Source organism: Glycine max, chromosome 4 (assembly GCF_000004515.6).
Source record: "Glycine max cultivar Williams 82 chromosome 4, Glycine_max_v4.0, whole genome shotgun sequence".
NCBI lineage: Eukaryota > Viridiplantae > Streptophyta > Magnoliopsida > Fabales > Fabaceae > Glycine > Glycine max.
The window spans coordinates 446911-467731 of NC_016091.4; the positions used below are offsets into that span (position 1 = coordinate 446911).

A 20821-nucleotide genomic window follows, 5' to 3' on the forward strand; every position below is an offset into this window, starting at 1 on the left:
CGCTCCCATCCTTCTGAATAGTAAGATACCTAGCCATCCATATACACTTGGAATACCCCAAACAAATTAATAAGTTATACACTCAAAGAATAAATGCCAAACCCAACCAAGGCTATATGAGAAGCATGGAAGCTGGTAAAGTCATAAGGTTTGTGCTTTGTGAGAGAGGAGAAAATGGAGCGGTTCTACCCCAAGAGAAGGGGAAGTGGTCTTGCAGAATGGAAACAGGGTGGGAGCATGGGCAATGTTTCTGCACCTCCGGGCCATTTGCTCACCATATTCGGCATTGTCATTGGCTTGTTGTCCTTCTCCCGTTACAAAGACTACAAGGCTCAGCTCCATACCACAGCCTTCAGCTTTCAGCTATTCCTCTTCTTGTTGCCCGTCTTCTTCATCTTCTTCATCTTTTCATATTCTACTACCTCAAGGCTCAACTTTCACGCATTCAGACCATGACTCTAACTGCCACTGGAGTTGCTTAATACAAAGTAACGCTTGTCTCTTTCTATTCTTTATGTAACTAATAAATAAACAAGTTAACATTTATGTTGCAACTTAATTGCAAGTAGCTTTTTTTATTTTATTTCTTGCTCTACTACAATTTCTCGCAATATTTAAGCAATGTTTGGATAGCATTGAAAAAGTAATTTTACGAATTCTAATGTACACAATGAATAAGTAAAAAATGTTACTTTTAAAAATACAAGTACTTTTAACAATGTGCTTAATTTTGTCTCCAAAATCACGGTGAAAAATTAAAAAAAAGATGAAACAACTATTTCTTATTTTTAGCTTTTAACATGAAATCCAAACATGAACTTAAAACATCTACCTCCGATTGCTTCTCTTTCTCTTACGAAGTAGTATGTCTTAAGGTATGACTAGAGTAGTTTATTTCATATTTACAAGATCTTGTAGTTAATATTTTATAGAGGTAGTATTGACAAAAAAAAGGTTACTCCTTAATATTAGATTTAAATAATTATCAAATTTACTTAAGAATAAAATATTTCTTGAAAAAGATGGTTTGTCATTTTGGACTAATTATTTTCCATTCTCAGATATTAACTAGCGATAAATAAGTGACTCGTAAAATTTTTTAATAACGCAGATGACAAGCTATCTTACAGAGCATTACTTGTCTATGGAATGTAGAGACAAAGCTATCTTACTGAGCATTTTGTAAAATTGCTTAATAACGCAGATGACAAGTTATTCTTTAACCCGGTTGAGTGTAATTCAGTACACTCAATAGCCAACAATTTATTATACAGGTCTCAACTCTCAAGAAACTAATGATGTCGAATTACATTATTTTAAACCTAAACAACAAGCAAATCCACCAAAATTGCGTTTCTTCCCTCATCTTTTAAGCAGAAATACCGGATCAAGTTTTGTTCTCTAATACTAAGTATCTAAGTAACGCAAGTAAGAAACCGTTGTTTCGATTATAATATAATCTTTTATTTGAATCATCAATAACTTATTTATCAATCTTTTTTCTTTTAATAAAAAAAAGTTATTAAAATCTTTTATATCCCTTTGCCCGTTTGTCATCATCATATTCATGTAGGAAGAAATACATTCATAATCACAAAACACCTTAAATACAATTCATAAATTCATATTCATAGAGCAGCATAATCTAATCATCTACATATCTACGATAATCACAAAGGCTTGCATCAAAGTTACTATGTTCTTTCTCTATAAATAAGTAATAAACACAAACAAAGCTCGTAACTATAGAGATACCAAGAAACTCTAAACAGAGGACGAAATAAAATCAAACAAACCAGGCATCAAGAAAAGTGGAGTGATAATGAAGAAGCACGAGAACAAGCAGGATCAAAGCAGCAACACCCCAAGGGGAGCTACCCTCTGATGGGAAGTGGTGGGTTCTCCTACGCCTCTCCCATGGCGAGGAGTTAAAGAAGAACCATTCTGAAGTATCCACTGACGATAACCAACGAACTACGAGTATTAGCACCACTGGTGTGGCTAACAGCATCCACCCCAGTTGTTCTTCAGCGGCTTCAACTACTTCTTCATACGACAAGTACCATGAAATGCCGAGGAATAGAAGGATCAGTGATAAGATTAGCAGAACGGGGTATGGCACGGGGTTTAGACTGAAACCGTCCAAAACAGAGGATGCTCTGCTTCTACCATAGCCCATTTTAATTCAGAACTGTTGGATGAGTTTGTGTCCTGTTTTGTTTATTTATAATAGCTGAAGATGAGGACGAGAGTGCTACGTTTGGTTGGTCGCTTATTTTGCGAAATAAAGTTTGTACTTGATGATTTGGCGCTGTCTGATTTGTGGGAGTGCAACCCATTTAAAATGATAGTCAAAAGATCGGAGTTAGTGACACTAGGTACGACATCCTAAACAAGGGTAATGTGTAGGACATCATATACCACAAAACAAAGTGTGTGTTTTATATGTATATACTATTAATTTTTAATTAATTGCTTTTTGAACGGGTAGGTTTGCATTGTGAATAACTGAATACATCTGGTTGTTGCTCAATTCATTACTATTTACGAGGGATGCCCCACCATTCAAATGGAGACACGTTGTAGTTATCCTGTGCGAAAGTAATGTTACCTGTTAGAATGAGGAAAAAGAGTAACGTACAACTAGTTAATTATATTCCTCGGCGAAAAAAAAACTAGTTAATTTTTTTATCATATAAAAGCTAGTTCATTATATTGATATGTAGTTAATTATATTTCATAAATGGTTAAAAGTAAATCAACATGATCCTATACTGGTACATAGTTAACGGTGTTATAAGGTTGGGAGAAAGATATTTTAAGTTTGAATTAATAAAAATTAATAACATATTTTTAATAAAAAATACTTAATAATATTATAAGTTTATTGAAATATTTATGATGTATTTGATTCAGGGGATGAAGATAGAGATAATGAAAATAGAAGATTTTTTTAAAAAATTAAATAGATAATGAAAATAGAAGAAAAATTTAATGAGTCTCGCATTGGATGCATCAAATTTCTCTCATCCTTTCTTAAACCAAACATAACTTTAAGGTTTGATTATATTTAGTTTGATAATTTATCTTTTAAAAAATTTAATTTAATCTTTTATCTTTTTAGAGCACGATTTTGAATTATGTTTAATTATTTCAAGATATGAAACTTGTTATATTAGATACCCTTATAAGAAAGATTATAAAACTTAATTGATATTTTGATAACGGTAAAATATGAGCTAATTTAATAGTTAATTTTGACTAATAAATGGGTGTGATTTCTTTATTTTATTATTATTTTTAATAAAATAATGAAGAAATTATCATCTTTGCTATTTTTTATCAGCATAATTCAAAAGAAGAAGATTTTAAGTGTTTTGAAGGGAAAATTGATGTAAAAATTGGACAAAAAAACCTTGAAGAAAAGTTGAAAGAATTGGACAACTTGCTTAGCATGCAATCCAAGCTAAGTGTGCAGTCTCGCTCAGCACGCAACCTAGGTTTAGCACGAGAAGGCCCACGAGAAAGCCTAGATGCGCTAAGTGCGAGGTCAGCGTAAAATGTAAGCTACCTTAGGCCTATAAAAGGAAGACAAAGCAAAAGGAAAATACACATCGAGTCTCAGAGCTATCCAAAGCCTACATCTATCCCTTAGGAAAAACCTAAACTCTTTTTGTTGAGAGTCTCGAGGCCAAATTCTTGTAATATAATTTGTTCCTATTATTTATTTAATGTAATTGCAATTATGTTTTTATTATTCTTCTGTGTGTTTTTCTGTTATTATGTACTGATCACCCATACATGGTAATGCATTAAAAAATGGTTATTTTCTAAAGAAATGAGAAATAGTATCTTAATAAATTCATTGCTAGGAATAGATAAACATTTATTTTACCCACGAATTTTTACATATCTTATCTTAATGCGGTTTGTTTATCTTTATAAAGAAAATTGAAAAAAAAAAGATAAATAAACTAGGTCCTTCATGCAGGAAATTAAAGATAAGATAATTTAGTAGATGAGAGTGAAAACAACGATTTCATTTATTAGAGAAAATCTACTGCAATACATTATAAGTAATTTTGATATGCTAGGTCCCAACATCATATTTCATCTCTTTTCATTAAATTGGTGTTTACTTTCCTTATTATCTTTTTGTCTATCTTACTCTAAATTTCATATTTATAATTTTTTATCTCTTTCTTTTCATTACTTAATAATTGGGTTTGTATCACTTAAAGTAGAACCAAAATTCTTGTTAACATGTTTGAAAAAAATCATAAACAATAAAAATCGTGTGAAAAATGAGTGTTACATGTAAATGAAAAAAATAATCTAATATTAAATTTTTCTATTTTTCAGTTGCTCATTAGATTTATTTTTTTTATAATTTTCAGTGTGTTTATAATCCATTTTGACTTGAATTTTTTTATGTATGTGGATCTAATGAAATAAATTTCACATCTTAAATTAATAAAATATGATTCAAAACCGTGTTCCAAAATTGACAATAATTATTATTATATATGATAAAATTATTGAGATTATCACTTTAAAATACCTGTATAATTTCTAATTAGTTCACAATGTAAAATTTTTAAGCTAACAATACATACATGAAAATTAAATTTATATTACAAATGTATTTAATATTATATTATGTGGAATATTTAATTCTTAATTTGTTTGGATTAAATGGAAGTAAATAACGTAGCGGGTAAAACGATTTCACGCTCATACGAATATATGTGATTTTTTTTTACAGCAAATTTATGTGATTGTTAGTGATCTTTGTTTTAAGACATATTGTAACCCCTCCTTCTCTAATTTTTTAAAACAAACTATATTTTTTTAATAAGAAAATGATATGAATTTAGAATTTATTAATGTAATTATATATTTGGGATAACAATATAATTATATATAATGATATACGTTAAGCTTTGTTTATTTTTAATTTCTCTTAAATGTTTTTTCAAATTCATGACTGAAAATAAGTGTTATTGGTTGATTAGTTTTTTTAGGAAAGTTGATTAGATATCTACTTTGGTTTAGTTAAAAAAAATTGAAGAAAATAATTTTTAAAATATTTAATCTTTCCCAAGTATCTACTTAATTTACTGTATTTGATTCAGTAGGTTTACATAGTGAATGCCAATCCGGAATGATGTTGCTCAATTGTCGATGTGAGGGTTGCCCCACAAGTGAAGCGTAGCCACGTCTTAGTTATTTCGTGCACATTTTTTTTAACTAGCTAAATCCCTTTATATTCCATACTTCACATTTGGTACCTCATAATTTTAAATTTTAGTTATTTACTTATTTATTAGTAAGTCTATTGTAAACTTTTTAACAAAACTTACGGATGTGATATGCTAATTATAACGTGACATTGATAAATGACATATGTTATGCATATGTTAACATATTATTAATAGTATGACGAGATACTAATATCTTGATATAGCAAACACATTAGTTATGTATTGAATTATCACGTTATCTATTAGTATGTTAGTGTTATGTCATTAGTAATATATTACACATAAAATTTGTAACTTTTTATCCAACTATAAATTAATATATAAAATTTCACCAAATGAGTTAAATAAATTTACAAATTATATATTTAGTAAGTTAAAAATAAATAATAAGTTAGTGATGATAATTTGTAAATATTTTTCTGTAACTTGACATTATATTATTTATATTGAAAAAATTGTTAGTTAAATAATAATAATAGAAATAAAAAAAACACATGTCTTGAAGTGTGTAATAACATTATTGTATAGACATAATTAAAACGATAAAGTCGAAAAATTATTAAAAATAAATGTGATTACATCTTAATTATAAGTAAGTGTAATGAAAAAATATAATAAATGACACTTTAATTATAAGTAAAGTGAATGTTATACTATAATAAGAAAAAGCTTGTTAATTGCAATTTGCAAATACATCCCCTGTGTGGTGGTTGCGCAAAGATGCGTAATCCCCTTAAAAGCTACCGCTTTATACTGAGTCAGGCTGATACAAAAGAAAATAGTTGAGCTGCGGTGGGGACAAACTTTAGGTAATAGGTCACGCTTCAGCCATTTCAATTTTCAAGTCATGAAGAAACCATGCTGTTTTCCTTTCTTCTCCTGTTCTTCTTTTTCTTCCCTGTTTAAACAATTGGAATAATCTCAACAAATTATAATCAAACTTCTAACCTTGCAAGAGCCCATTTTCCGTCACACGGTTTTCGCATTCCTAATGCCACAATTAATTTTATGTTCACACGAAAAGGAACCATATTCTCCCCGAGAATTAATTTCAACTATAATTTAAGTATTTAAACTAGAGGCGTCACAATTTACACAAATCCCTCTTCATTAACTGTTTGGAATTGGCTCTTCCAAGACAATAAAGCAAACACGAAAGTTCAATCTCCTAAAAAAAGGTACTATATTATTCTTAAATTATGGTAACATAATGACCCAACCCAGAACAATTAATTAATAACAAAAATATTGTTCTCATTTGGATTATATATAAATTAGTAACACAACCCTGACCCTGCCTTTTAGTTTTCGTAACAAACAATGAAACAAGCACATAATTTACACGATCATAATATTCCAAATACAATATTTTACTTAGTGACCAAAGATATGAGATAATCATAGAGCACTGAACACTAGCAGGTGTTGGACTGACACTAGCAGTAACAGTAGCAGACATGCTTACACCGATAGCACGTTGGCTTTGCATAAACCCTCCTGGGAGTTCCAATCAGTGACAGCAAAAGCAAGATGAGTAGTACTAGTATTGGTGTGATCAAAGCTGACCAATTCGTCTTCTTTTCTTCAACTACCACCACTTGTTCACGCGTAAAGAGCCAAGGTATGCCAAGAAGCATCAAGGCCACCGCCAACATCACAATAACATCTGATGTATGAGTACTATAATTGCGTTTATAGCAATAGTAACCCATCCTCAGAAATCTGGAAATGATTAATTATAGAGATTCACAGTGATCAAGTGGATCCAAGCATATAATAGCAAGGAAAAGCCTTGCCTCTATGGAACTTTATAGAACAAACCACTCATCACATCTAAGATTAATATCCACCTCACAACATTAGATATATAGTTGCCTAGTTGCTCTCACAACTTTTTTCTAGTAAGCCATCACATTCGGCAATAATGCTTAAAACAGGCACCATGACGTGGGGTCAACTATATGGTATATGTGGCATGTGCGTAAGATGGTGATATGAAATAACTTTTGGAAATTGGACTTGTTATAGGGGCAAATCATTTCATCATGAAAACGAATTCAATTTTTTATTTTGCTTTATAGCGCACTATAAACTATTTTTGTTGCACATCACTGTAATGTGATCCTTATCATACTCTTTATCTTGTAGGTAGGTAGGTATTGGGACTGTAGTCTGCAATATATAGTTTTACCTATAAACGCAAATATTTTTCTAACCTGTAGTTCTTATATGTAGCATTTAAAAACTTATTTGATCATCCACAATTAAACAGAAACAAGGAAACAAGGAAACTAACCCTTGTCATTTTTTACAACCACCAAAAGGGTTCAGTCTCTAATCCATTGCCCTACGTATCTCTATTACCTTTTGACTCGTAGAATTTGTTTTTTGTCAAGTTTGCAAAAGTCTAATATCACATCGACACATTATATTGGCAAATTAAGCAACAAAAAAATATCTGTGAACACCGGGTTTTTATTACTCCACAGTGAAAAAATGTCAGGGTGAAGGTTGTAAGCTTGGAGTTAAACGTGAATATAGATATTTTTTTTATGAACAAATATTAGTTGTTAATATTGTTAGTTTTTATTAGTGAAAATTTGAATTCACAATTTTTTTTTCTTCTTAGACCAATCTTATATTAAGTGGATATAAGTATCCTAACTTTTTGAGATGGAGAAAAAGAAAAGGGACAATCTGTTGTGTGATTGGAAAGTATAACATTGCTACTTCTGATGCCGCTACTTTTGGGATCCATATCCTGAATAAACCTATATCATATATAAACAGAGAAATTAAACTGCGCAGTGATCTTTTGCTGTTTTTTGAATCTGCTCTATAATTATAAAAAACAACTGGATAAGCAGAAGGAAATAAAAAGGATGTCATACAAGCGAAATACTGTTAAATTAAGGACAAAATAACCTTATTGCGGAGCCAAATAGTTTTTTTTTTTTATTAGGTATGCACATCAGTTTCAAAAAAGTTTCAAATATACTTGTTCAATTTTAGACAAATAAACAGTCCATTCCCGATGTGTTCCACAAAAGGAAATATCATGGTCCTATCAGTCAGATTTATAGGATAAAAAATGTCTTGAAATAGGCAGAGGTATCAGGTATGAGGTATGTAAGTATATAAAAGATTACCCGACTAATAGCATGCTTGGTTATGCGTGAGTTTTAGAAAAATCGATTCTATTTTCGTGGTGAAGCAAGTTACAAGTAATTACTTCAAAAAATTTCATTGTCATGCCACCATTTTGAACTTTATAATCGATTCTCAATGATAACCAAACACACACTAAAAATGATTTGAAGTTTAATCTTCTTGAAAAAAAAATTATATTAATTTTTATTAGTACGAGGAATTAAGGCAGTTACCTTTTTTTTTTTCTCTTAATAATTCCACTCACTTTATATTTTTATTCTCTTGAAATCCTTCTACTGTACTTACTAAAAATTCACGTTAGCAGAAATGACTGTTCGAAAAGTGGCTTTCAGAGTACAAGGTGTACAAATATTTTCAACAAGAATGGCCATAAAACCTTAAACTAATACACTCCTTTTCAATTTTTATAATAACAAAATTACTCCGTGGTAATCGATACTCACAACAGTGTCCGATAAGCTAATCATAAAGCAATGTCTGAGAAGATACTTTTTTTTTTCCTGGAGAATGTGAAGATATATTGATCAAAGTCAAAAATTTACTTTTTTAAAAAAAAAATTAACGTTGGGTCTTGTGTAAACATATATTATGCAGCAATCTACACTTTGTCCCTCAGCCCAGGTACATATTTCCTTTTTCTTGTGCGAACCGCAATTGTAAGTAATCAAACTTTAAAAGTTACATGTTCAATAATTTTTTAAAAGTATTTCCATACCGAGGCTAATTGAGGTCTCTCTTGTCCTCTCCCTCTTTTGTTTGATAACCAAAAATAATACTTATGAATGTAAAGATCGATATGCGTTTTTGTATTCAACTTAAGAATATGTTTCTATTCTACTATGATTTTGCTGGAAATGAACAGTGGACAAAATGACATTTTCCACAAAGTTGCATCAGTGCCATAAGTGTTCGATTCACCGGCATATGAATTGTGCAGGGTACTAAATATCACAACAAACTTGAGCTTTATTCGGAATCAATTTCTTGAGGGAAGTATTCGACAACTTGGAACTGGTGTTTGGCCCAAGAGTTAGGATGTTCAAATATAAGTAGATCTAAAATAAAAATCAAAAACTGCAAAAGAAAAGAAAAATGAATCAAACCGATTTATTTGGATGCTTTTTTTAACCTAGTTAGTATGGATCGATTTATGATTTGTGTTTTGAAATCAAATCAATCAAATTATAATAATTATGTTAACACTTATATTATTTTAGTGTTATATAGTTTATGTGTATATCACTTTAAGTTTTACAGTATTATAATATTATATTTTTTTTTTATCAATATAGTGTTATGTGGTATTATGTAAATAAATTTATATAAAGTATATCCTCTTCTTTTTAAAATAACTTTTTTAAGATGTGTTTGATTTAAAATTAATGAAAATTGATAAATTTTTATTATAAAAGGTTTAACATATTAATAAATTTCTTATATTGTTACTAATAATTTTTTTAATGAGTTTAATTTAAAAGTTGAAAAGAAAGTATGTAGATATTAATAAAATAATATTTTAGTAAAAATTACAAAAATCGAACGAATTAAATCATAAAATATTAATTTAGTTTAGTTTGAATTTTATTTTAAAATTAAAACTAAAATAAATTAAACAGCATATTTTTTTAATTTTAGTTTGGATAATTTTTTGATCAAAATGGAACCACGAACACACAGAGTGAAACGAGGATCTTTTTGTTTCCTTACTCGTATGGACCCGTTTAGTATAAGTGGACTGGACTGGGCCACACAGCAGGACAACAAAGGATATGTATATTATAAGAGATGGAATACATTGGGCAGGTCAATTTCTACATGGGAATTGCCTTTTTTATTATCTTTCTTTATTACATCACTATTCAGACTTCGATTTTTTTTATCTTATATTCTAAAAATATAATGTATAATAAAACGTCTAAATCTCTAAAACTATTTATAATAAATTTTGAAATTATAATTATTAAATTAATTAACAAAAAATTTTGAAATTAAATTTCCAGAACACATTCAAAATGTTTTTTATGCCTTTTAAAAAAAAAGAGTAGTGATTATATACCACAAAGTTTTGTTGATGCCCAATATTTATGAATAATAATTTTAGTTAAATTTCGATATTGAAAATTTATTTTTTTAGTAATTTTATTAAAAAATAATTTTATTCTAGTAAAAGTTTTGTTTGGTTCAGCGGAAATGAAGAAAAACAGCTAGCCTAGGCTATCCTTGAGAAGGAGAGACTCTAGGGGAGGGGAAGGAAGATCCAAAATGATTTAACTTCTATTGAATATTTAAAATTTTAAAATTTTAAAATTTATCTTGTCATAAATATATTATATAAGATTTATATTCGATGTATTATCGTTAATATACTTATTAAACTTTGACATATAAAATATTTTTTATTAATTATACATTCAAAAATTTAATTAAATAAATACTATTAAAATATTTCTCATTAAAGTTTATAACAATGAGATTAAACGTATTAAAATTTATATAAATTATTTAAGAAATATTATGATTATTTTTAAAAACAATCATCACACATGTATACAGTTTTTAGAATTTTATTATTTAGCTTAATAAAAATACAGAAAGTATTGTTAAAAGTTTAGAAAAAAAACATATTTAATTTATATATACAATGAAAAATATTAATATTTTTACGTAAATACTTATTTTAATGTAAGATAAACATCTTAATAAACTTTTAGCCTGTCCTTTTAACAATTTTTTTTATAGTGAAGGAAAATAAAGACAACAAAGAAACTAGGTTCTAACAAAATGGATGCCTAGAGCATAGTAAACCGCTAAGAATAGAGCTGAATAAATATATACTACTGTTATACAAATAAACAACCAATCATTGATAATTATATTCATATTTAAATAAATATAGCCTATAAAATTTCGTAATTGTATACGAATTTTAATTATAATAGAAAAATATTTTAAAACAATGTGTAATATATTTGCTGAATGAAATTCAAAATAGGTTAAATAGTCATTTTTGTTCCCTAATGTGATTCGTTAACAAATCCGTTCTTAAAGATAAAAATATAAAATTTAGTCCCCGAAAATGTAAAAAGTACAACAAATATATCCGACCGTTAACTTCCATTTGTCACCGTTAATAAAATGACCTACGTGGGATAGAGAGACAAATTTGTCACTAAGATGATTGCCAACGTGATCATATCGAATTGTCAACACATAGACATATTTATCATATAATATTTTTTTGACTTTTTATCTTCCTAATTGCTGAAAAGTCCCTAAGAGATGAAAATACAAAATTTAGTCCCCGAAAGTATCAAAAGTGTGACAAATATATCCGGATGTGGACGTTAATAGTAGATTATGACTAATTATTATAATTTGAAATAATTTATACTGATTGTGACAAATTTTTTTCAACAAACTCATAAATTAAATTGAGTCTAAAAGAAAAAAGAATACTAATTTTATTAACTGGTATATAACTTTTTTATACTCTTATGCTTAATGAAAGGTTTAAGTAAAAAAAATGTTTATTATAAAGCATTATAGTTAAATTAGATTTATGAATAATTTTTAGAAAAAATTGCAACTGCAATGACACTTTTAATTTGTAAAAAACACTCACTCCTTAGAAATGATTTTTTAAATGACGGGTCAATAAAAAATAATTTTGTATGAATAATTTTGTATGACATAAAAAATTAATTTAAAAATCAAGAAACTTTTTATTATAATTTGTAATTTGATGTCGTTGCATATACTTATAAACATTCATATTTTATTATGAAAAATTTATGGAAAAAAATAATTAAATAAATAGTGTTTGATTAAACACAAATAATGATTTCTTATCGTTTTATAATAAATTTTTTTTGTGTTGATAACATTTATTTAAGAGTTAACAACCAAAGTATTGGTTTTTTTTTTGTAGTTAAAGAAAAGTAAGAAGAATTCGTCAAAGTAATAAAAAATCACTTACATTGATAATATTTTGTTGCAATCATTATAAATTTTTTAAAATTATAATAATTAGTCACAATCTACTATTAACGTTTAGATATATTTATCGCACTTTTTACACTTTCGGAGACTAAATTTTATATTTTTATCTATCATGATGTTTTATTAGTGAAGTGAAAGACAAAAAGTCAAAAAATATTATATGACAAATATGTCCCTATGCTGGCAATTAGAGATGACCACCTTAACCATCCTTTAAGTGACAAATTAATTCCTCTATGTCACATCACATGAGTTATTTTATTAACGGTGGCGGACGAAAGTTAATGACTATATATATTTATCGCATTTTTTATACTTTTTGAGATTAAATTTTGTATTTTCATTTTCCAGGGATATATTTATGAGCGAATTACAGAGTTCGAAAAAGTGACTATTTACCCTTCAAAATATGTATCTTGTAAATATCGAAGCAGTGTGAGAATAAAAATGAAAAATAAAAGACAATGTGAATTTTGAAATTGTCACTTTGTGGCTGAGTGAGGGTCATGGTGATGGTAGAGTGAATGAGCAACATTTAAGATCACACGTAGCACCACAACATCAGCCCCTCCGTAAGTCATGCATAATAGTCATACAAATCCGTTCTTTCGTTGTTTCCTTCACAGATCACAAATCACAATCACAACACACAGGGAAAGGAAGAAGGACATTTTTGTTTCACGTGCTTTAACTTCTCTTTCTCTACAACTTTAAAGTACTGTAAACCAACTTCATTTCTACGCAATTTAAAATGATTATCTCATTTGACCCATTGAGCCCTCTTTGTCATGCATCATGTTTAATTTCGTGTTTGTGTTCCTACACTATACATTGTGGAGCTTGCATGATGCCTAAATGTAAAAGATCTTGAAAGTTTTCTGATCCTTAGTTAATTTGTGGCAACGTGCAAGTGGTTTTCTGATCACATTGTACAACCATGGAGATTTTAATTACAATGTTGTTTCTTCTGCATATCTATATTCCCTTACGAAATTATATATATTTCTTGGCTTTCATGATCTCCAGTTACCTCCTTTCTTTCTTTTTCTTTTGTGGTTATCTTCTCTTGTTTGCTCAATGCTTATAATCGTATATGAGACTTTCACTTTAGGATCTGGGTGAATTTTGGCCAGCTAGTTAATTAAGAAGTAACCCTTTTTTAGAATTTATTGAAAAACAATAGTGAGAAAAATAACGTTGTGCCTTTGATAGGGATCTTAAATTGGAAAGTTGGGACTACATAGTTAAAACCACTTGATTTTTTTTCTTCTGTTCCGTAACGACCAACCACTTGAACTAAATAGTGTGATGTTATTTTCAAAATTAATCACTTGGTTCGTGTTTATAGTCTTCATGTGGTATCCAAAAGTATATCTCAACTCAATCGTTTTGAATTTCGGATTAAAAGAACGATGCATTAGTTTGGAAATATATGCTTTTAGGCTCATGGAGTGTTAGCAGCAAGGAATAGGAGTTTGTGGGGGTGGTTTATATCTATGTTAATTTTATGTCAATAAACTTTACTGTGCAGGATTTTGAGCAAGACAATTGCAAGTGCTAATATTTTGGAAGATGTCTTCGTTTCCGATAGATAGATCCCATAATGGGAGTCTTAAGTGTCTAGAGGCACTAAGTAGTGTATCAGAAAAGGAGGAATTTGATTTCTCAAAAGCATTAGATAGGCCTAGGGCTCTGAATATAGAGAGACAGAGATCATTTGATGAAAGATCAATGAATGAACTATCCTTAGGCTTTTCTCCACGTCAATTGGCCACAAAAGTTGATAGTTCATCTCGCCTGGGAGATCTTCTTGATCATGTACATTCTCCTAGGCCAAAGTCAGATATTAATACTCCGGGATCAGTGACATTGGATCCACATCCATTAACATCAGAAGCTTGGGAAGAGCTGAGGCGTTCCTTGGTATATTTCCGTGGTCAGCCAGTTGGTACAATTGCTGCTTTGGATAATTCTGATGAGAAACTTAATTATGATCAGGTAGCATGATCTTGGATATGTATCTGTTTCTTCTATGTTGTCTTTTTTTTTTGTGTGTGTGTATGTCAGTGGGGGGAGGAATTGGCACAATTTCATCACAATACTTGGATTTTGGTTACACTTCTAGACCATGTTAACTATTATGGATCTACACTCATGGTTCAAGTGACATAAAATCCACTGTCCGGATAAGCATGCTATATTACAACTTAATCTTTTAGTTTCATTGTTTTAGTTTTTACTTGTCATGCTGGATCAGTGGCTTTGATCATTATCTCTTTCCTTGTCTCCCCATTTTTGATTTTGCTATGAGATCTAATCTAAGGTATTTTTACATTTGTGTATAGGTGTTTATAAGAGACTTTGTCCCAAGTGCTTTGGCTTTTCTGATGCATGGGGAAACGGACATTGTTAAAAATTTTCTTTTAAAGACCCTTCGCCTTCAATCATGGGAGAAAAAGATTGACAGGTTCCAACTAGCAGAAGGGGTGATGCCTGCTAGTTTTAAAGTATTCCATGACCCAGTTAGAAATCATGAGACCCTGATAGCAGATTTTGGTGAAAGTGCAATAGGCAGGGTTGCTCCTGTTGATTCTGGATTTTGGTGGATTATACTGCTTCGCGCATACACAAAGGCTACAGGAGACTCTTCTTTGGCTGAACGGCCTGAATGTCAAAAGGGTATGCGCTTGATCTTGAGTTTATGCCTGTCAGAGGGGTTTGACACGTTTCCAACTTTACTATGTGCTGATGGATGCTGCATGATTGATCGAAGAATGGTGAGTTTTATGAAATTTATGATTGTCTACTGTCTTGAAACTAGGCATTGATGATTCATGAACTATTAGGGGATTTACAATGACTTTTGTTGCTGTGGTTAATTTATCCATTTCTTTCTTTCAACTTTGTATTATGACTTCAGGGTGTTTATGGGTATCCAATTGAGATTCAAGCATTGTTCTTCATGGCTTTAAGATGTGCCTTGCAATTGCTTAAGCAAGACATGGAAGGGAAAGAGTTTGTGGAGCGAATTGTGAAACGGTTGCATGCCTTAAGCTATCATATGAGGAGCTACTTTTGGTTGGATTTGAAGCAGCTTAATGATGTATACCGCTTCAAAACAGAAGAGTACTCGCATACTGCAGTGAACAAGTTCAATGTTATTCCTGATTCATTACCAGATTGGATATTTGATTTCATGCCTCATCATGGTGGATACTTTGTTGGGAATGTGAGCCCGGCTAGGATGGATTTCAGGTGGTTTTGCTTGGGCAATTGCATTGCAATTTTGTCGTGCATGGCAACTCCTGAGCAGTCAATTGCAATCATGGATCTCATTGAATCACGCTGGGAGGAATTAATTGGAGAGATGCCTGTCAAAGTTTGTTATCCAGCAATTGAAAACCATGAATGGAGGCTCGTAACAGGATGTGACCCTAAAAATACTAGATGGAGTTACCACAACGGGGGATCCTGGCCAGGTAATTCTTAATTACTAATTTCTACGTCACATGTAATTCAGTTTCTCAATTCACAAGAAAAAGTTAATAAACCTCATTAACTGAAATCACTTACTAGGACCATGGACATGTGGTGGTGCGAATCATATGACAGCTTTCCCCTTATTAGGGTATGATATGATCGCAGAGCTAGACACAAGATAACGATCATTAATTATATTGTCCTTCTCTTGCATGTATGTATCCTAGTGTCCAACATCATATCCTTTTACTTAAGAACAGGAGAGGACTAAATCTACATTATATATAAAAGGAACTGTAACATTTTTGTTAAGTGAACTCTAATTTTTTTATCATTGTGAAATTTGAGTAGCTCATTTAGTAGGAGCTAGCTGACACACTTTCAATTGAGATGCTAGTAATCACATAATTTAGATACAATTATTTGTGATGGTTACAGTTCTTTTATGGCTTCTGGCTGCGGCATCGATCAAGACTGGGAGGCCCCAAATTGCAAGGCGTGCCCTTAACATTGCTGAGAGCAAATTGCTGAAGGACAACTGGCCCGAATACTATGATGGAACGACGGGCCGATATGTTGGGAAGCAGGCCCGTAAGTTCCAGACCTGGTCCATTGCTGGTTACTTGTCCGCTAGGATGATGCTCGATGATCCATCCCATTTAGGTCTTGTTGCTCTCGAAGAAGACAAACACCTCAAGCCTTTGCTCAAGAGATCAATTTCGTGGACTTTATGAGTCACTTTATTCTTTCATTCATCCATTTTGAACTTGTGGCAATGATAGAAAAGAGTTTTCTCATGAAAAGAATATACTATGGTAATTCAACTTTTTAGTTTTCAAATTAAACATTTCTATTTAAGAAAACCAACATCTTTTACAAGAAAGATTAATTAATGTATGGCAAGGAAAACATTATTAATCTCTCACAAGGAGATTATAAACATGTTTCTTATAAAACATTTTGAAATAAATTATTTATTATATTGAAAAAATAAGTGTTTTTCTGCATAAAAAAAATATTATTGTGAAATTGACTTAAACAAACAATATAAGTCAATTTGACATCATATTTCAATCTAAAATCTTAAGGCTTAAATTTATGAGTTTTATCGTCATTTGTATGATAATCAAATTTCTCATTCTTATCCGATATAGGATTTCACTTCACATTTGTATTCCAACAATTCTTCTCAAGTGTGAGTTTCTTCTACATAATAGTCTCTCCCTCACATGTAAGATATTCTATATTATAATCTTTCCCTCAAGCAAAAATTATTTTTAATTCATGAATATCTAATAATGACATTTAGAATTTAATCATAATTACCTTGACTTGTTTAATCCTTACTACCAAACATGTTCTAGTACTCCAACAAATACTCACACCTCATAAAATGTTTTTTTTATAACATAAAAGGATATCTTGATGTAAACTACAACTCCAACAAATACTCACACATCAGAAAATGTTTTTTTTTATAACATAAAAGGCTAAAAGGATATCTTGATGTAAACTACAACGTAAAATATAATTATATATATAAATTTATGATAATTATGGGAATTCAATTGGCAAAAGTAATTTCTTATCAATCTTTATTAACCAATCATATCAAAAGACATAAACCAATAAAAATTGAACAAATTATCAAGTAACAATATATATGAGTTAACATACCTTCACCATAAATAGGAACATAATTTATTTATTACAATGTTTTATATTAAAAAACATACATATTACTTATGAACATAAATTAATTGTCAAAACAGGTAATTAAAGATGAGATCAATAACAAATATATAAGGGTGTTTGTTTCAAGTTATTCAATTTCATATGCGCGAATAACATGAGTATTTTAAAGACTCAAAATCAAGTGTAAATAAAAAGCTCAAAATAAATTACTTGAAATTTTGAATTGTTATTTGTAAATCTAACGAGAATTTGAGATAGATTTGATTAGGATTTGTTTTAATTTGATTTTATAATTATTTCCTCTATTAGAATGTGGATCTTATCATTTGCTAGGATTTACTATTACTATGATTTACTACCATATATGTTTCTCTCTAAATAGGAAACTTGGTGATTTAAAAGCATCAAATTGAATTTGAATGAGATATGAATTTTATATAAATATGATATTATTTTTTTACATGAGTTATTATTATTATTTAGTACATATTAAACACTAGATAATATAAAAAATTATCACATTTTTTATTTTATTCTCTTATCCAACTTTTATATCTTATTTATTTTATCCATATATCAGTATTTTTTTTTGAAACGTACTAAAAACATCCAATACAGAAAATTAATATTTTAAATGATTAAGATAAGATCAATATTATTATTATTATTATAATATTTGGTATCGTGAAAAGTGCGTGAATATTGAACGACACTGAGGTTGGCAGTTTGGTTTGGGTGGGGTATTGCAGCGAGTCAGCGAGTCAAGTTGACGTTGACATTGACGTTGGAGTCGAGTTGTGCCCTAATTGGCTAATTCAGAAAGAATTGAATTCGGGGAAGAGATTCACAATTCTCATCTCATTGATTGCTTACCATCAATTAGGATTAGGAAGGAACGCAAAATCATCAAATCAAATAAAAGAATTAATCATGAGGAGTGGGAAAAAGTCTATTCACGCGATCACGACATGGGTGCGGCGGCAGCCCCCAAAGGTGAAGGCTTTTCTCGCCGTCGTTTCCGGCATGGCGGCTCTCGTCCTTCTCCGCTTCATCGTTCACGATCACGACAACCTTTTCGTCGCCGCCGAGGCTGTTCACTCTCTTGGAATTTCTGTTCTCATCTACAAGCTCATCAAAGAAAAAACTTGTGCCGGTTCGCTCACTTATCCCCTTCCCTTTTCACTTTCTTTCTTTCTTTCTATCAGTTACTTGTCAATTTCTTTTATATGTCTGCAATTTCCTTATAATAAATTTGGATTGCTTTGTTCTTATCCGTTAATATTTAATTTAATGTGACCTGCCTTGAACATCAAGAAATTGTTTGTTTCAGAACGTTTCCATTGAATGATTAATGACATTGTTTGGCTGCTTTTATTCCTTTTGTTATTGAATGAGAAGAAGAAACAACATTTTGTTGCTTTATTTTGCTATTCTAGCTTTGTTCATGTCTTGTCATGAGGATGCTTCCCTGTTTCACGCCTTTTATCGCTACTGTTTGTGATGTACAGGATTATCGCTCAAATCCCAGGAATTGACAGCTATATTTTTAGCTGTTAGGCTGTACTGCAGTTTTGTCATGGAATATGATATACACACCCTGCTTGATTTGGCTACTTTTGCCACGACACTGTGGGTTATATACATGATTCGTTTTAAATTGAAGTCTAGTTACATGGAGGAGAAAGACAACTTTGCTATATACTATGTGGTAGGCTCCCCCACTATCCTTTCATTTCAAAATTATAAGCTCATTCTATGTTCTTTTCATTTTACTCAACTTCAAAGGTTATATATACTTGTGCGTTTATCTGCTCTATTTTTTAAAATTGAATGCAGGTGATACCATGTGCTGTGTTAGCCTTGTTTATTCATCCATCAACTTCACATCATTTATTGAACAGGATTTCCTGGGCATTCTGTGTATATCTCGAAGCTGTGTCAGTACTGCCCCAACTGCGAGTCATGCAGAACACCCAAGTATATAAGAATATCCATCATGCATGTTATTTATGTTATCCAATTCTACACTTTTCCTTCTTAATTTCATTTTATTTTATGCTTTCAGATTGTTGAGCCATTCACAGCTCATTATGTATTTGCCCTGGGTGTGGCAAGATTCTTGAGCTGTGCTCATTGGGTTCTTCAGGTATGATCTGTTCGTCCAAACTTGTGATTGCATTCATCAGCTCTATGAACCATTTTCAAATTCGCTTGTCACTTGTTTTCTGGCTTGTGCTGCTGTCTGTTATCACTAAGATGGACATTTTCTGGATTGGCTATCTAGTCAATCAAGGAGTGGAATGTGAATATATTTATAATTTGTAATTTCAAGTTTGGCTTATTTCCATTGGCATAATAATCAGCTTTCTTCTATAAGTATTACAGGGACATGTGTTTGGCCAGTGGGTTATTAGTTTGCTGTTCTTAGCACATTTTTTTAGTAGTGCAACTTATTGGATTTACTAATTGCTGGTCTCCTACAGTCCTACTAACTTACCATTTCTTTTAACAGGTGTTAGATAGTCGTGGACATTTGTTGGTTGCCTTGGGGTATGGATTATGGCCGTCAATGGTGCTTATTTCTGAAATTGTCCAGACTTTTATCTTAGCAGATTTCTGTTACTATTATGTCAAAAGGTTAGTTGAGTGCATTATAGCAACTCTTTCCTGTTTTGAACCTTCTTTCGTGGGCTGATAATGTCTCAAGAACTTTTCAGCATGATTCTGTTCCTTATGATATTTATTTTATTGCAGTGTTTTCGGCGGACAGCTTGTTCTCCGCCTACCTTCTGGAGTGGTGTAATAGAAGATTCACTTCACTACATACTTGCATTTAAATTAACTTAATCAAGCAATATGGTCGGTTATCATTGTTGGAGTCCATATTGCATTGAAAAAGTATGGTTCCTTGGAAGAATCTGGTTCTTTGTAAAGTTAGAGATGAAGGGAAAACAAGATATTTATGTTGAAGGTACAGTATTTGTAGCTGGAAATGCTTTACACATAACATGTCTATTTGCTTAGGCTCTTGAAATTCAGTTCTTGACATAACTTTTCCATGTTATCGTATTTTAACTGCTTGACTTGAGCCAATGAGGGAATCGTCATAAAGTTGATTTGAAGTATCTGTTGAAGGTTTTCTTTATCCGTATCCAAAATTAGCTGGAGAGTTTAATGCCTCGTATAAACATGGTCCATGGTAATGATGGATT

At 30.7% G+C, this 20821-nt stretch overlaps 3 protein-coding genes and 1 long non-coding RNA gene across 5 annotated transcripts; 2 read left to right on the plus strand and 2 right to left on the minus strand.

The window, feature by feature from the left end:
* Positions 1 to 1590: 1590 nt before the first annotated feature.
* Positions 1591 to 2243, minus strand: LOC100793388 (uncharacterized). The gene has a single exon (XM_003522710.5). It carries the CDS (start codon positions 2177 to 2179, stop codon positions 1787 to 1789), a length of 393 nt encoding a protein of 130 aa, XP_003522758.1. The 5' UTR covers positions 2180 to 2243; the 3' UTR covers positions 1591 to 1786.
* A 3654-nt stretch (positions 2244 to 5897) lies between these two features.
* Positions 5898 to 7251, minus strand: LOC106798358 (uncharacterized). The gene is made up of 2 exons (XR_001387748.3): positions 6730 to 7251; positions 5898 to 6162 (listed from the first exon to the last, which is right to left on the minus strand). It is a non-coding gene; the product is annotated as an uncharacterized lncRNA (long non-coding RNA).
* A 5918-nt stretch (positions 7252 to 13169) lies between these two features.
* LOC100796722 (probable alkaline/neutral invertase B) lies at positions 13170 to 16799 on the plus strand. 2 transcript variants are annotated; one of them, XM_041014723.1, is made up of 5 exons: positions 13194 to 13291; positions 13966 to 14432; positions 14780 to 15211; positions 15355 to 15913; positions 16353 to 16799. In XM_041014723.1, exons 2-5 carry the CDS (start codon positions 14007 to 14009, stop codon positions 16646 to 16648), a joined length of 1713 nt encoding a protein of 570 aa, XP_040870657.1. In that variant the 5' UTR covers positions 13194 to 13291; positions 13966 to 14006; the 3' UTR covers positions 16649 to 16799. The 2 variants fall into 2 exon arrangements, with proteins under 2 accessions (XP_003523504.1, XP_040870657.1); XM_003523456.5 differs by having other exon boundaries at positions 13170 to 14432.
* Positions 16800 to 18314: 1515 nt separating this feature from the next.
* LOC100797621 (ER lumen protein-retaining receptor erd-2.2) lies at positions 18315 to 20643 on the plus strand. The gene is made up of 6 exons (XM_003522718.5): positions 18315 to 18762; positions 19118 to 19317; positions 19446 to 19586; positions 19675 to 19755; positions 20122 to 20246; positions 20364 to 20643. The coding sequence occupies exons 1-6, from the start codon at positions 18540 to 18542 to the stop codon at positions 20410 to 20412; spliced, it is 819 nt and encodes a 272-aa protein (XP_003522766.1). The 5' UTR covers positions 18315 to 18539; the 3' UTR covers positions 20413 to 20643.
* Positions 20644 to 20821: the final 178 nt, after the last annotated feature.